This window comes from Mus pahari, chromosome 3 (assembly GCF_900095145.1).
Source record: "Mus pahari chromosome 3, PAHARI_EIJ_v1.1, whole genome shotgun sequence".
NCBI classification, from domain to species: Eukaryota; Metazoa; Chordata; class Mammalia; order Rodentia; family Muridae; genus Mus; species Mus pahari.
In genome coordinates, this window is record NC_034592.1 from 27,816,277 (window position 1) to 27,832,766 (window position 16,490).

A 16,490-nucleotide genomic window follows, 5' to 3' on the forward strand; every position below is an offset into this window, starting at 1 on the left:
TTAAGATTAGGATTGAACTACTGGGTGTGTATTAAGTTTCTCAGGTATGATCTTCACAGTAAAAATAATGAATTCATATGAACTGACACTATGAAGAAATGTGGTCTAGAGTCACCTACTTTAGGAGAACTTCAAAACAATATAACAAGATTAATAAGTGCTTTTTTTTCTTTTCATCAAATTTAAAGGTCAAGGGACTCTTCTGGACACAGTGAAATGCAAAGGTGAACCTTAAAACAATTGAAATAGTATTTCTCCTTATTGTATGTGTGAACATTTCTATTTTACGCATAACAATAGACACTCCAAAAGGAAAAAAGAAACCCTTAAAGTCTCTATTTTTCTCCATATAGGAATTAATGAAGCAATGGAGAAATTCCATGTGTATTTTTTGGGTCTCAGTGCTCCTAAACCTCACTCAATAAAAATAGAAACATGATTATCACACTCTTCAAATTTGTATAAAAATATTTTCACATAGTAAAAGTTAGATAAATTATGCCATGAAAGATACTCATTAATTTTCTAAGTAAATTTTATTCTGAACTGTTTGATTATCATTTTCTGAACTAAGAGTATTTTCAAAAAAGTGATGCCTAATTATAGTTCAATGCATTAAGACACATGGTATTCTTTATTTTTTTTCCTACTTAAGACTGTACCAGGTTTTTAATATAAAGTTAGAATATTAAATAAATACATTTTAATAGTAAACTGACTAGAATTCCTGCCCAGCTCTTAATGTTTTATTCTCCGTTCTCCAGGAGGGTGTATCAATATTTTTTTTCTCATATCAAGCTGACACTTTAGTTGTGATTCCAATATACCATAGATACATGCCTAATATATATTTTGTATATTGGAAGACAGAGTCATGCAGCCCTTCAGATAGGTCTTAAATTTTCTATGAAGTCTAATTTAATTTGATCAGTTAACTCTCTAAAATTAAAATCTGCTAGCGTGGGTGACCTATATGACATGCATGAGCTTTGAAATTCAGCCTGTCAGGGCTGAAATCTAGGCCTCTACTTTATCCCATTACAGGTTTCTCATGTCTCCTGCAGGAGCAAGCATCCTCCTTGCTGGGTCAAATAATGCCAGGGATCCAGCCCAGTCTTAGCTTTGACCACTCTCCTTAAGATCCATTTACATTGTACATGTTTACTCTCTCTTTTTCACATCGTTCTTTCTTCCTTTCCATTTTTCCTTCCTTTTTTCTTTTGCTGACTTTCTTTTTTCTTTTTAATTTGGATATTTTACTTATTTACATTTCAAATGTTATCCCCTTTCCTGGTTCCTCCTCTGGAAACCCCCTATCCCATCCCCCTCCCCTGCTTCTATGAGGGTACCCCCCCACACACACACCCAACTACTCACTCCCACCTCACCACTGTGGCACTCCCTCACACTGGGACACTGACCCTTCACAGAACATATGACACCTGGATTGTTAAACTAGTAGACAAGTACATCCCATTGATGCCAGATAAGGCCATCCTCTGCTACATATGCAGCTGGAGCCATGGGTCCCTCAGGTCTACTCTTTGGTTGGTGGTTTAGTCCCTGGGATCTCTAGGGTGTCTGGTTGGTTGATATTGTCGTTCTTCTCATGGGGTTGCAAACCCCTTCAGCTCCTTCAGTCCTTTCTTTAGCACCTCCATTGGGGACCCTTTGTTCAGTCCAATGGCTGGCTGCCAGCATCTGCCTCTGTATTTTTAGGCTCTGGCAGAGCCTCTCAGGAGACAGTTAAATCAGGCTCCTGTCAGCAAGCACTTCTTAGTATCCACAATAGTGTCTGGGTTTGGTGTCTGTATATGGGGTGGTTCCTCAGGTGGGGCAGTCTCTGGAAGCCCTTTCCTTCAGTCTCTGCTTCACACTCTGTCTCCATATTTCCTCACATGAGTATTTTGTTCCCTCCCTAAGAAGGATTGAAGCATCTGCATTTTGGTCTTCCTTCTTGAACTTCATATGGACTCTAAATCGTATCATGGGTATTTTGAGCTTTTGGGCTAATATCTACTTATCAGTGAGTGCATACCTTGTGTGTTCTTTTGTGACTGAGTTATTAAGCATTATAAAGCATAAAGAAAAAGCCTTTAGGTTTCTTAACAAATTATGACTATAAGAAATTTGAAGGTAATCTGTTTAACAATGAGAAATTTTATGAATATTAAATGTACAGACTATATCAGCCTACTTGTATTAATATAAATTTTATTAATATTTGCTGTGCTGATATGATCTTAATATAACTTTACTATGATTGTAATTTTTAATTTCGATTCTCAGTAGAGAAAATCTTAGGTATAAGTTTCTTAGTTATGTAATGGGATAACTGTCTCTACTACTATCTTTGTATGAAAAGAAAGATGTAAATCATTTTTACATGATTATAATATGAAGATATTTTCCTACTAAACTAATGTTGTTGGCAAAGAATAAGAATCAATCTTTCATGAGAAGTACACAAAGTTACTATGGAATCAAGCACTACATTAAAGGTGTGCTGACACAATTTTGTCCATTTGTTCAGTTTTGAAACATAAGCAGGAAATAAAACTTTACTGTTATGAACATATGACATCTGGATCGTTAAACTAGTAGACAACTACACAAGTATACAGTAAAGTGTTGAAAAGGTAAGGAACAGTTACACACACCACGCCTTTGGTTTTGTTTCTTTATTCTGGCACACTTATTATATTAAAAACCAAGAATATGTTTCCACATAAAAAGAAATAATGGAATCTCATCAAACCTTCATATAACAACATACATATTATAAATTTTATATTAAAATTATTTTATAGGACTGGAGTTATGGCTCAACAGTAAAGAGCACTTTCTGTTCTTCCTGAATACTGTGGCTCAGTTTCAAATACTCTCACGGCAGGCAAACGACTCTCTGTGACTGCAGTTCTAAGGGATTTGATCCCCCTTTCTGGTCTGTACAAGTATCATTGTAAGGAATTTCCATAAAAACCGACAGACAAAACACTCATATATATAAAATAAAAATTTTAAAAATCTTTAAAAAATATTCTAACATATAAAGATAAATTTTTATGTACTGTTGGGCTAACATGTTATATCTGTACTTGTAAAAACTGCAGTTTTATATCAGGTTAAACACATCTATCTCCTTAAGTGCTTATTACTTCTGCCTTTGAAAAAAAACGGGAGGAAGATACACCGTGGATGCGGATGAAGTAGGAGGGGAGGCCAGGTATGCTGAAGAACTGGGGTTGACAGTGGGGATTATATTTGAATGATAAATGAGAGACTTAAATATCTGTGGTTAGACAACCTGATTCTCTGAGCAGCATAGCAGGTTAGCTCATAGGGAATGTCTTCTGGTATTGGGGTCTAAGATAATGGCATGAGTCAGGGGAAGGAATGTGGGAGGAGAAGGTATATGTGACCTCCTCGAGATAGTCTGTAAGGAAGGGAATGTCATAGCAAATGGTTTGCTAGAGATCTGGGAATGAGAGAAGGAGATTGGATTTAGAGGAGTGGAAGGAGAGTTAGTCACTAATGTAAAAATTCACAAAATTATTTATTCTTTGAAAATAAATAATACATTAATGCTATTTCAGTGGTATTCTGATCTCTTGTTAGTAAGCAGGATCACTATCTTCTGAAGGTACAATCTAGAGTTTAAGTTTGCTCAGAAAATTATGATGTGTGGTATCGGTTCCTGGCAGCTTGACAAGCAAGGCAAAAGCTAGAACAAGTTATAGCCTGTCACCTGGGACTAAAAAGGACAAGTATTGATGTTGCAGGCTATATTGAGTTTTGCTGCTCTGAACAACATGCACATTTCATGTTTTATGTTTTCAGAATACTCCTAGGGGCAGAAACAAATTAGTAACATGCAGTGATCTGTCTGAAGCGTGGGCAGCACAGGCTGTTCAAGTTCACCTGCTCAATACCTTTCTGGAAATGTGAGGTTTGCTTGGAATAACTCTGAAAACTCTCTTGGATTTTTCTTGGCTCTTCTCTCTAGTGTCCCTGGTCTGCATGAAGAAGGTCTGCTTCTCCTGATGGAATCGCAGAGCCAATAATTCCAGCTCCCTTCTGCAAGGCCATAGATGTGAACAGTCAGGCCTTAAGGAGGCATAGAAGGATAATTTCTACTTTTGTAAAAGAATAACAGAACTTTACAAAAGATGAAATAGCCCTTCTTCTTCCTTCCAAAACCTTAGCCCCAGTTTCTCAAACAGCAGCTAGGCATTTCTTCCATTTTTATTCTCCCTCAGGAGTTGGAAAAGAATCTTGTGCTTCTAATAAGATCATTATATTAGAACAACAAATCCAAAGGAAAGGAAGATATCCATCACCTATTGTGCTGGTTCCAGGCCCTCAGTTTCCCGCAAGCTCACATACAGAGGCATACACTTTCTCTATTTACTTTGACTATTTTTATAAGTCCGATTCTGTCTTGCTTCCAGGGGTCACAGAGGTTTTGATCTTGGCACTTTTCTCCCTCTGCTCCTCCTGCAGCCACTTCTGTCAAAGTTACTACACTGCAATTTATTGGTTGCTGATGTGATTATATCTTTCTTTCAGTACAAGGCCATTCTTTTGGTGTAAGGTTCTTAGTTTCCTTTTTTTTCCCCCAGATTTCTGAGGGCTAGATTATACTAGTTGCTGGTCATTTTAAAGCTAGTTAATAATAATTTTAGTTTCTAAAATTGTCCACAGTTTGGAAAACAGTATTCTATGTGATTTATATATGTTGAGTTTTTTGATCCTTACAATGATCTGAGACAATAGATGCAAACAGTGTGTTCATAATAAGACAATAGATATAGGACAAATTAAACTTAAACCCCAACAAGTAAGGTCTGTCATTCTGTGTTTGTACTTCTTACTAGGAAACACATTAGTTAGTTTTTAACTTGAAAAAATCATTGTCATATTTATATTGAAAAATTAGGATTCATTATTAATTTCCTTTTTAAAAACACATGGGTTTTGGTAGGATAGCCATTTTTACTATGTTAATCCTACCAATCCATGAGCGTGGGAGATCTCTCCATTTTCTGAGGTCTTCTTTGATTTCTTTCTTGAGAAACTTGAAGTTTTTGTCATATAGATCTTTCACATGTTTGGTTAGAGTTACCCAAAGGTATTTTATATTATTTGTGACTATTGTGGAGGGTGTTGTTTCCTGATTTTCTTTCTCAGCCTGTTTATCATTTCAATAAATGAAGGCTACTGATTTGTTTGAGTTAACTTTATATCCGGCCACTTTGCTGCAATAGTTTATTTGCTATAGAAGTTCTCTGGTAGAACTTTTGGGGTCGTTTATGTATACTATCATATCATCCTCACATAGTGATAACTTGTCTTCTTCCTTCCCAATTTGTATCCCTTTGACCCCCCTTTTGTTGTATAATTACTCTGATTAGAACTTCAAGTATTATATTGAATAGCTAGGGAAAGAGTGGGCAGCCTTATCTAGTCCCTGATTTTAGTGGGATTGATATCAAAACAATGGGGTAATTATTAACCCATAGGCTAATTGCAATGCAGATGTCTATTGTGAAATTCTTTATCAATGCAAAGTAATTGTATGATACATGAAAAATGCATGTTAATGGTTGGGAACTAATGAGTAAATCAGAAACAATACATCAAGGGAAGGAATTTGTTATCTTGTAGTGAGGAATAAGACACACAAATTTAAGGCTGAGATGCACTATAGGCAGGATTTAAAGACCAATTCCACAGAAATATGTTCCATGTCCAAAGACTTCACTAAGAAGAAGGTTTGATTTCCCCATGAAATATGGATCAAAAGAAATAGATGTGGAAACTGTGAACACAATTGAAATAGGATATGTGGACAGAACTTTGAGGAAATCCTGCTTCCCTCAACACAAATGCCTATTGATATTTAACCTAGTTAAAAAAAAAAAAATACAAAAAAAAAAAAAAAAAAAAAAAAAAAAAGGAAAGAGAAAGAGAGAGAGAGAGAGAATGAATCAGATTTTTAGCTTTGGTTTGAAATACAAAATTATAGCATACAACTTCCCAGTGTTAAATTGCTTTGACCACATGGGAAACTATTCTTGCCCTGGGCAGGAAGCAATAACACACAATGTGGGAAGTGTCCTGGCATATTTCCATATTGCCCTTCTGAAAACAGAGAACACCTAAATAGATATGGTTTCCAAAGCAATAAAATATTGAGTTACATATTTTTAGTTTTACATTTTCAGAAAATTCTCATATACTTTAAGAACTTATTTTTTTCTTTGGGATATTAAAGAGAATAAAATTACATGGAGAATTATATTTAAAAATTCAGCAATACTCATACCTCAGTAATGTGTATCCATTATTACATTTTAAGATATTTTCTTTAATAGCTTTCTCTGTGCATTCACAGAGAAAATTCTTAAAGAAAATATCTTAAAATATAATTTGAATATTGCTGATTATACATACATATACATACGTATGCTACACAAACACTTCACTGGAGTATTTTCAAGCCCTTGGATTTTAGAAGACATCACCGTGCTATCTTTACTGTGCTGAGCTATTGTATAACCCAGGATGGCATATAACTCATTATCCTCAAAAGATTTCTCATATATATGTGTGAACAGAAGAGTTTGCATCGTTTTTGTCATTTTAGAAGGCATTAGAGATTCAAAAGGTACACTTCCATCTCCTATTCTTGGGGCTATGTAGGCACTTATATATCCAGATATAATCTGTTATATTATTTTGAGCTATGAAACAAATAAATCATAAAAGATGTATAAAAAATTAAATATAAAATTTGGGTTTGAAATGGTAATGTGCACTTTTAATCTTGTATATCAGATTATCAAATACTCAGTATATCAAGGCAGGGAGACAACTGTTCTGTGGCTAGTCTAAGCTTAAAGGAATGAGTGTAGCTCAGGGAATTTATTAATAAAATTTGTAAATAAAATTAATACTGAGCACCTTGGTTGCTTTATAACATTTGAAGTACATTTTGTTATTCTGTATTATTTCTGCTATTAGGAGGCTTTTTCTTTTTTTTTTGAAGTGCGTTCACTGATATGTTAGAGAAATTTTGGAACATATCTATCTGGAACTGACTCTGAGCCAATTTTAAGAAAAGATTCTAATAAAACTCCTATCAGAACTACATCTAAACACTTCAGATCATACATAATTGAATTGTTTTGTTGAATGGCTAGTCCTTCCATGTATTTAACAGCACAAAGCATTAACTTGTATAAAGTTAAAGGGGATTTGTTTCACAAGCTTCTAACTTTGAGTCTAGTAGTCCTAGCTGTTCAGTGTTAGTCTTAGAAAATTAGTACATATCAAGTTATATACTTGCAGATGCTATTAGTCCAAGAAAGGACACCAAAAATAAAATAGGAAGCTCACAGTGATGGCTTACATTTCTAATACCCCAATTGGAAAGCTAAGGTAAAAAGAATATCATTAATTCAAGGTCAGCCTGGGTTCAATACTCGGTTTCAAAAAAGCCCTGTTGACAGAATTAAGACCCTTCTTGAAAAAAAAATCCAAGAAACATGCTTTATAGATGAATGGCATGCTAACAAGACTTAACACGTTGGTTTGGAGCAGTAGGGCCTGAAGAAATAAGTGGATAAAACAATCAAGTGATAATTGTTTTATTGAACCTCTTGTACAAATCCAATGAGGTGTCACATGCAGCTGATTTTCCATGGCTTGTGTGTGCACAGCTGTATGCATGTGGAATGGCAGTGGAGTACAGGAAACAGAAGAGATTCAAGCATCTGATTCTTGTGAGTGACCAAAGGAACTATAGGCATTGCTATAGAGTAATAATATAGAGTGAGGTCCATGTTGCATACAAAATCTGGGTCTCGTGTAAGTGTGACCCTAAACCTATGAGAAACTCTTAGACTCCAGAAGGCATTAACTACTTGCTATTGCACTGCATTATTTTTCATTATGGCTGAAGAGATAGCTCACTAGTGAAGAGCAGTGGCTGCAGTCCCTGAGGACCAGGGATTAAGCCTACACAATAACCATCTTTAACTCCAGTTGCAGGGAATCCACCACCCCTTTCTGGCTTCTGTGGGCACCAGTCATGCATGTAGTACCCAGATATACATAAAGACACAACTAACATATACATGAAATAAAAATTAAAAATCTAAATATAATCTTATTAACATTTTAACAATAATAAGAGCTCAATAATATTGTCAAAATAACATAATGGAGAATTTTGAAATACAGTTTTAACAGTTTTCAATTGACTACTTTAAAACTTTCTCCAAGTCAATGTAAAAACATACTATGTTTTATTCCTTTGCTTTTCTTTGCCATTTTCCTTTTGTTGCACACAAAGTAATAAATGAAAATGGCCATCTAGAGACATAAGTGAAGGCTTTCAACCAACAAATCTGTTCCCTAAATTGAAGGATGTAGCCATAAAATTTCTAGGTAGAAAACCTGAGCTGTCACCTTCATAAGATCTGAATACTTTATTGACTTTCTGACTGTGTGCATTAGTCTCATACAATTCAGGTAGTTTTTCTCTCCACAAGGAAAGCAAAAATGATAAGCCATTGAAACTAAAGCAACTACTTGTAGCAGATTTTGTTTCCTATGAAGGTTTTAGATGAAATGGTATACATTACATTTTCACTAGAAATACTGATCACTACGGTGAGAGATCAGACTAACATACTCTTTGCTCAGCATCTCCCCATATAAGATTTGTTTGCTAGAAAAATGCCGTGGATGCTGTATAGTTCTTTATCTAGATTGCTTTGTATTGCATATAACCATTGGTAATATTAAGTTTTATTTACATTTGGTTACACATTATAACTATAGAAATTGTAAATATGCTACAGATTCCTTAGGCTTTGTTTGCTTGTTTGTTTGGGTTTTGTTGTTGTTTTGGGGGGTTGTTTGTTTTTGTTGTTGTTTTTTTGGTTTTGTTTTATTTTCATATATACTAAGCTTCCTTCTTAGGAGCCATGAATGTGAGAGAAAACCCGATCTTCTTTTTCTACCTTTGTAGATATTAAAATTGGGGCTTCAAACCTTCTGTAGCTAGGCAAGATTCGAGTGAAAGGATAATGACACCAACATACCCCCAAACTTTTGACCAAAAATTTGCCGTGCCTACATAAAATAAGATGGGACAGAAACTAAGGGAATGGGTAAACAATAACTGGCCCAAATTAAGACCCATCCCAAGGTCAAGTACTAGACCCTGACACAAGACAAAATTAATGACTATTTGTCATGCTTGAGGACAGGAACCTAGCATAACTCTTCACTGAGAGACTCCAATCAGTAATTGATTGAAATAGAAGCAGAGGCCCACCTGCAAATATTGGTCAGTGCTCTGAGAGACTTACGGAAGAGTTGGAGGAAGGACTGAGGGCCCTGGAGAGGATAGGAACTCCTCAGGAAGAACAACAGAGTTAACTACCCTGGACCCTTGGGGTTCTCAGAGACTGAACCGCTAACCAAAGTCCATACATGGGCTGAACCTATTCCTCACACCTGTAGCAGTCAAGTCTTCATGTGAGCCCCCACAACAACTAAAGCTAAGGCTCTCCCTCAAGATGTTGCCTGTCTATGGAATCTGTTCCCCACAGGGCTGTCTTGTCTGACTTCAGTGAGAGAGGATGGACCTAGTCCTGCCGAGACTGGATATTCCAGTGTGGGGAGATCCCAAGGGCCTCCATATTCTCAAGGAGAATGGGAGGGAAGATGGTGAATGGGAGGAAGGACAATGTAAGGGGGACTGGGAGAAGGAAGGGGCAGTGTTTTGAATGTAAATTGAATAAATAAAAATTTAAAATAGTGCTTCAATAAGAACACTTTTAATGGCTAAGCCTTTTTCATTGCAGAAACATGTTTTTTTTTCTGTTCTTATTTTTTCCTTTATTGAACTCTTAACTAAACAATATGGAAGAAAACTCTGATGTTTCTTCCTGCCTCATCGTAAAGTTCATAGATTTTTGTGTACTCTGTCTGCATAGGGCTTATAACACATCTTTCTAAGAACAAACACCTTGTCTGTTACAGTGAGACACATATAGGCTCACCTTTCTGGAACTGGAACTACTGGAAATCTCCTCTTCTTCAGTTCATAGGAAACTACCCCTGGATACATTTCTCCAGGTTATATTTTCTTCTCAATTAATCTTCAAAGCAGTAAACACTCCTCAGAGTGTGCTTGGGGAATCCCTGCCCAGTGGCCTTTTGCCTTCAGTAACCTGAACTGTTGCTTCTATATAAATTGTACTTTGAGCATGCGCCTCTTTCCTAGATTTTTTTCAGCTATTCCTCAGGTTTAAAGCCCCTATGATTTTTGTTTCATAATATTACTAATACCTCAAAGGCCTTTGACACCCCCCCACTTGAAATCATGAAACATTTCTTATTCAGTTGTTTTTCACACTTTAATGACAGTTTTATTATAACAACAAATTATTTTATTCTTTCTTAAAAGATATTCTTCTAGTCAAAATGAATTTTAAGTGTGTCAGCATTATATATTGGAATGAGTAAAGTTCAGAGGAAGTGACATTGCATAATTCCATAACCGGGCACAGACTGTCAAACTTTTGTGACCACAATATGTTATTCTGAACAGGGTACAGCAGTTAGACAATAGCATAAGAATGTGCATAAAATATGGAGATTGTATATCGTAATTCCAAGTCAGGTTTTATGATCCTGAAGCTATCTGTTGACAAATGCCTTACTCATTGGTTATTTCTATTTGTTTAATGAATTACTGGGTAAATGAAAATAGGAATTTTCTATAATTTTATGACAACTGTTTTATATATATATATATATATATATATATATATATATATATATATTATTTATCATATTTCTTCAGCTTACAAAAAATAATGAAAGGAATAGAAAACTCCAAGTACAAATACAACTTCCATAAGGGCAAATAGACATAGAGATATTGTTATATGAAAATAAAAGGCAGTCCCTAAATTCTTGGAGTTACCCTAGTTCCTTTTTGCTGAGTTTACCAGCTACATTCATTATTAGACCCTGGTGCTACTTGCTCAAAATTAATCATTACTCTGGAATTCTACAGCCATTTGCATTTCTTATTCTGGTGACATAGGGAATCCTTGCACAGGAAGTCATCTAGATACCTGTTTACGATGATGAGTTGAACTAAAGGTCCAATAGTTCACAAACTTGACTCAGAAGCAATGAAACAGTAACAGGATAAACCAAGGCTACATTACAGGGCAGGGATTATAGGGATGGTAAAACTAACATAAAAATGTCCTTCATTATTATGGGCCACGGGTCATTTTGAAGTCAGTCACTCTGAATGCCAGAGAGTCACCATTCTGTCTATTCTTTCCTCCATATGCATCCTCAGGAGTAAGCATCGTTTTCCCTTTCAAGTGGCACCAAAACTTTTATTGATCTCCAAAACATTCCTCTTTGGTTTAACAGGGACTACCTTTTTCAGTGCCAACTTTATTCATTTCAAGTTTCTGCCTTATAGCTCCAGCAGCTCATGATAACAAAATTGTCAAGGTTTGGTATAGAAATGCTGGAATTTTAGCATGATTATGTTATGCCGTTTCATTGGGCTAACCCTGCCTTCAGTGAGGGTACTCCAAGGTGCCAATCAGAGCTGCTTATTTTAGCATTAAGTATTAAGGAAGACACCACATATGTGCCAACCCTATAACTTAGATAGATATGGCAAAAATAACATCTACTGTGGTCAGTTCAGAGGTGACACAGGGATGAGAAAGCAGGAATTTACTGTACATGGACATCCAAGTCACCACAGCTGAATGAAGAAAGAATGATGTAAGCTATAAAGAAATTAAATTTCTTAAAATACTTTGGCATGCATGTATTTCTTTTCTTAGTAAATCATACAGCTGCCGATGTAAATATAAGAAACAAATTGTTTATTATCCCATAAGATTTTGAAGTAGAAAAGTTGAACTTAAAATCCACTGTTCCAAATATAGTAGTGACAGACTTTAAACCACTCGCTTCTGTCTTCCTGATTAGTCTACCTTCCTAGCATACATGTTTTTAGGAACCAGGATGAGTAGCTTTTTTTTTATCATCTGCTATATTTCTGCACACTCTAGCGGTCTGCAGTGTATACAGTTATCTATGAGCAAAGCATAGGTTAATTAAATGTGACAGAGATGAGCCCCAAGATTAAGTATACACTGTGAAATGCATGTGGATGTTCATGATTTAAACCAATGAACTGTGGCCTGAAATGATGTCACAGGAAGCACAGCGGTAAGTGGAAGGTTAAACCTACTTGCATCTCGGCTCATTAAACGCAGTTAAAGTGCAAATCCCCTCATTCTGACAGTAGTGATCACAAGGGTTCTCTTTCTGGTCACAGCGCTGACTTTTAAACCCCACAGAGCATCTGCAGAATTCCAGTAAAATACAACTGAATATAGTCTGACTTATTTGCCATATATGTTTAAATTTATGTTATACATTGATAGTAATATAAAATAAAAATGTTCCCAAAATGCTTGCCTCCCTCATATACACACTAATCACATGTTCCTGTAAGAAGTTGTGGAACAGGAAGTTAATAGGATTCATTTTGGGGTATATAATTAAAATAAAACTCAATACATTGAGCACATAAATGGAATGGCTTTATGTGGTCTGGTCTAGAAAATCAACAAACTGGGAAGAGGAAGATACTAAATTCTAGGTTTTCTAATTAAGAATCTCTGCTTTCCCTGGGTATATAGCAACCTGACTGCACATAATATAAGCTCAAAGAGCCAAGGAATTAACTAGTTTATATTACATAATACTCTAAACCTGGTAGAACATTAAATGACATCATGTACTTGTAAACATGGTCCAAGTTCTTCTGAAAAGTATAGTCCCAACTACTGAGGAATTTACACACACACTAACACACACATGCACATGTGTGGACACACACACACTCACACTCATACACAATAAACTATATGTTTCATAAAGCTTAATAAGGTGAATAAAACCAGAGCAGTTTTCTCAGCATTTTTTAAGTTGAAAAACTGTGAATGTCTCAAATGTAGAGATGCTAAGAATAGGATGAGCTGTTCCTCATGAGATCTTTAAGAGCTGATGAAAGAGGAATCATGTAGATCATGAGCCAATGAGGGACAGTTGACCAGAGATGTGCATGACACACTCACTTAGGAGTATTGCCCCTCCAAAAGGAAAACATTAGGATAGAGACTCTATCTTCATGCAACCCTGCCTTAAATTACATTAGTAGATACTCACACACACACAGGTACACTAGTCTCAGGGTCCAGCTGGCATGTGCCACCATTGTAACAGTAGCCATCACATAACTGACAGCTAGAGGCAATCTTCCCATTAGTACAGCTGCAGAAACAGAGGAAAAAGAGAAAAAGTGTTAACAGAATTATTGCTGTTGAAGGTTGACACAAAACACCTGCAAACTAGAATGTGCATCATTTGAGAATACTCCAGTCTCTGTGTAAATCTACATTTTCTGGAAAACAGGATATGGGGAGAAAACTTATTAGAAAAGTAACAGATTATTTGGGTGTTTGCTAATTTTAACCCCTTTTCTTGTTAAAAATTTAAAACATCTAGATAAATTGTTAGAACATATTCTTGTCTGTCACCTACATGCTAGAAGGACTTTATGAATTTCTTTTTCAGTTAACTAGGACTTAGTAACATCAGTGTGAGTTATAAGCCACACAACAAAAGTACTACAACATTCTGTTCTCACTGTAACATTCCCTAGAGAAAATTGGTAGGATTGTAATTGTTTAAAATGTGTATATGTTTTTATATTATGAAGGTACATACATTCATATAGGTGTACATGCATTAAAGGTTTTGCGTGCATAAAAGCCACAGGACAACACTGTATTTAATCATCAGGAATGCTATACAACTCTTTCAAGATAGGGATTCACTGTCTTAAATTAAAAATTATGCAGACTGTTTAGGTAATAATCTCTAAGAATCATCTTGGTTCTAATTCTGCAAATTTGGGAAATGTCAGGTGGCCCTGTGGTCTTAGATTTGGAAAGATGGTTCACTAAATAAAGGTATTTGCCACCCAAGAAGATAACCTGCAACTCTCACAAGAGGTCCTCTGGTTTCCATATGCATGCTGCTACATGATTATATCCCACCCTTGAGCAGACAAGAATGCAGATAAAAGTAAATGTAACTAAATAAACTTATTTCAAATGTTTACATATTAAACACAATGTTAAACCTGTTTTGTTTGGTTTTGTTTTGAGCCAGTACCTGTTTTGTTTGGTTTTGTTTGGTTTTGTTTTGAGTCTGTACCCCTAGTTAGCCTTGCATTTCATGTTGAGTTTCCCTCCCTTACTGTATTAAATGCAGAACTTACAGATTTAAGCTACTTTGAGTTAATAGCTTTTATTGTCAAAATAGAGCTAATCAGTGAAAATCTAAAGTAATATAGGAGCAAGGAGATTGGCATTCTTGAAAATTCCAACTTAGAGTCTAATTATAATCACTTTATATGTTTGAGATAAGAATGAACACTATTTTCTTTCATGGGAAAATTGTACAAAAATATATATTGTCTCTTGTTTTAAAGAGACAACTATATTGGTCATAGAATACTACTGAAGAAATGGAGTAAAAGTATAACCATGTTCAAGGTCACTAGGGAATCCAATCTTCTTCCTGAAGAGCTGTGAGAAAGCTGTACACATGATACTTCATATGTAGACTGTAATTTCATGCTGGTGTTTGTCATCAACCAGTAACCAAATAAGTTGTTTCATAAGTCCAGAAATTACCTTGGAAATGAAGTCATGCTACAATACCACTGACCATTTGTAACTTTATGTGGTGAATGAATTTTGCAGAATACCCATTCCTAACTCTAGACATGACCTTGGAAATAAAGTCAGGCATCAGTATCATTAACAGGACATTTTACATTCCTCAAGGTATATAAAACAAATGCATGACATCTCGTTTATGGCATTTCCTATTGACATTAAGGTCCCTGAAAATGATAGGTTAGCAACCGTGGTGTTCATAATTGTATTACATGCATAATCATCTGTCTTGCTGGAGATTATATGGTTCCCGGTAATCTACTCACTGAATATATTTTGGTTAGTGTTTGAATTTGAAGAGAGTTCTAAAAAGCCCATATTTCAAAAATAGCATTTCTTTTAATATCATAATAATTAGATGTGGTGAATTACCTATATGTAAGTTGTAAAATGGGACAGTATAAACTCAGAGCCCATCATGGGACAGGTGAGGGTAGTCTCAAATTCTGGTATAACCATAAGTATAGTATCCTCTACAGTCTATATGGACATTGTCTCTACAATACACATACAAAGTGAGCCAAATACAAAATCAAGATATACTGTTTTCTGAAATGTTATATATTAAGGGCACTTCTTTTTCTTCTTTCCAAGATTTATTGAAAACCAATACAGAAAATGTTACAGGTATTAATTATATTAAAGGAATAATGTCAAAGAAAAGTTACCTCACTATTCATTGAAGAATTTTACCTAAAAGAACTATATGCCAAAAGTTATTATCTAAAAGATGAAAGTGCAAATTAATTTTGAAAATTCCTGAGTTCAATAGCTATAAGATTTTTTTGCTATTTTCTATTAAGGTTTTATTTGAATTTGAACTTTAAGATAGAAGCTTGCAAATATTTTTAAACATGGAACAAATACAATTTAATACCTTAAGAAGAACATGTGGCATTTTACTATATGTTATCTTCAATAAAGGTACATATAATACAAACAAGTTGACACACTATGGTTTAATGACTTCCAAAAAATTACTTTCAAGCTATCTAGTAAGTAGAAAGAATCCTTAGGAAAGTTACTACTGAAGAAATCCTCTCTGAACTGTTCATTTGAAGTTATACATTTCTCCTCAATAATAATTACATCTATCTCCAAGAGAAAGAACAATATATAGTGATAATAAGTATTAATGGTCATTTTCATAATTGATTCTGTAGATTGTTGATAGGATAAACACTAGAGTTTCATTATGTGCATGATTATTTGAATTTTTATACAAAAGTGAACATAGAACTTTTTTATTTTTTGTAATTTTGGTTAAGAATTTCTTTTCACCTACAAAACATCCTGACATGAATCCAAGTTTCACTGTAATTCTACAATGAAAGTCATTAGAAATTCCATCACAGACTTGAGAATAGTGAATATATTCCACTTTTCTCTACTCAAACTTCATATAGACCACTGATTAAATATTACTACCAGACATCTAGTCATAAAGTTAGACTGGGTATCTCTTGTTACAATTGTTTTCTATTCTAATCTATCCTATTATCTGTATTTCCAGAAAAATCATTTGAAATATAGGAATTCTATGAATAGATGGCAGTAGTCTCTTCCAGTTATAAATATTTGGTGTGTGTGTGGTCATAAATTTTGATTTCC

General features: G+C 34.9%; 1 protein-coding gene across 3 annotated transcripts in view; it reads right to left on the reverse strand.

The window, feature by feature from the left end:
- Positions 1–16,490, reverse strand: part of Lrp1b (LDL receptor related protein 1B) — a 1,962,444-nt gene that overhangs the window by 22,319 nt on the left and 1,923,635 nt on the right. For all 3 annotated transcript variants that reach the window (XM_021192210.2, XM_029535926.1, XM_029535925.1), the window contains one exon: positions 13,300–13,404. In XM_021192210.2, coding sequence (XP_021047869.1) covers positions 13,300–13,404 — 105 coding nt within the window. The remainder of the gene's footprint in view (positions 1–13,299; positions 13,405–16,490) is intronic.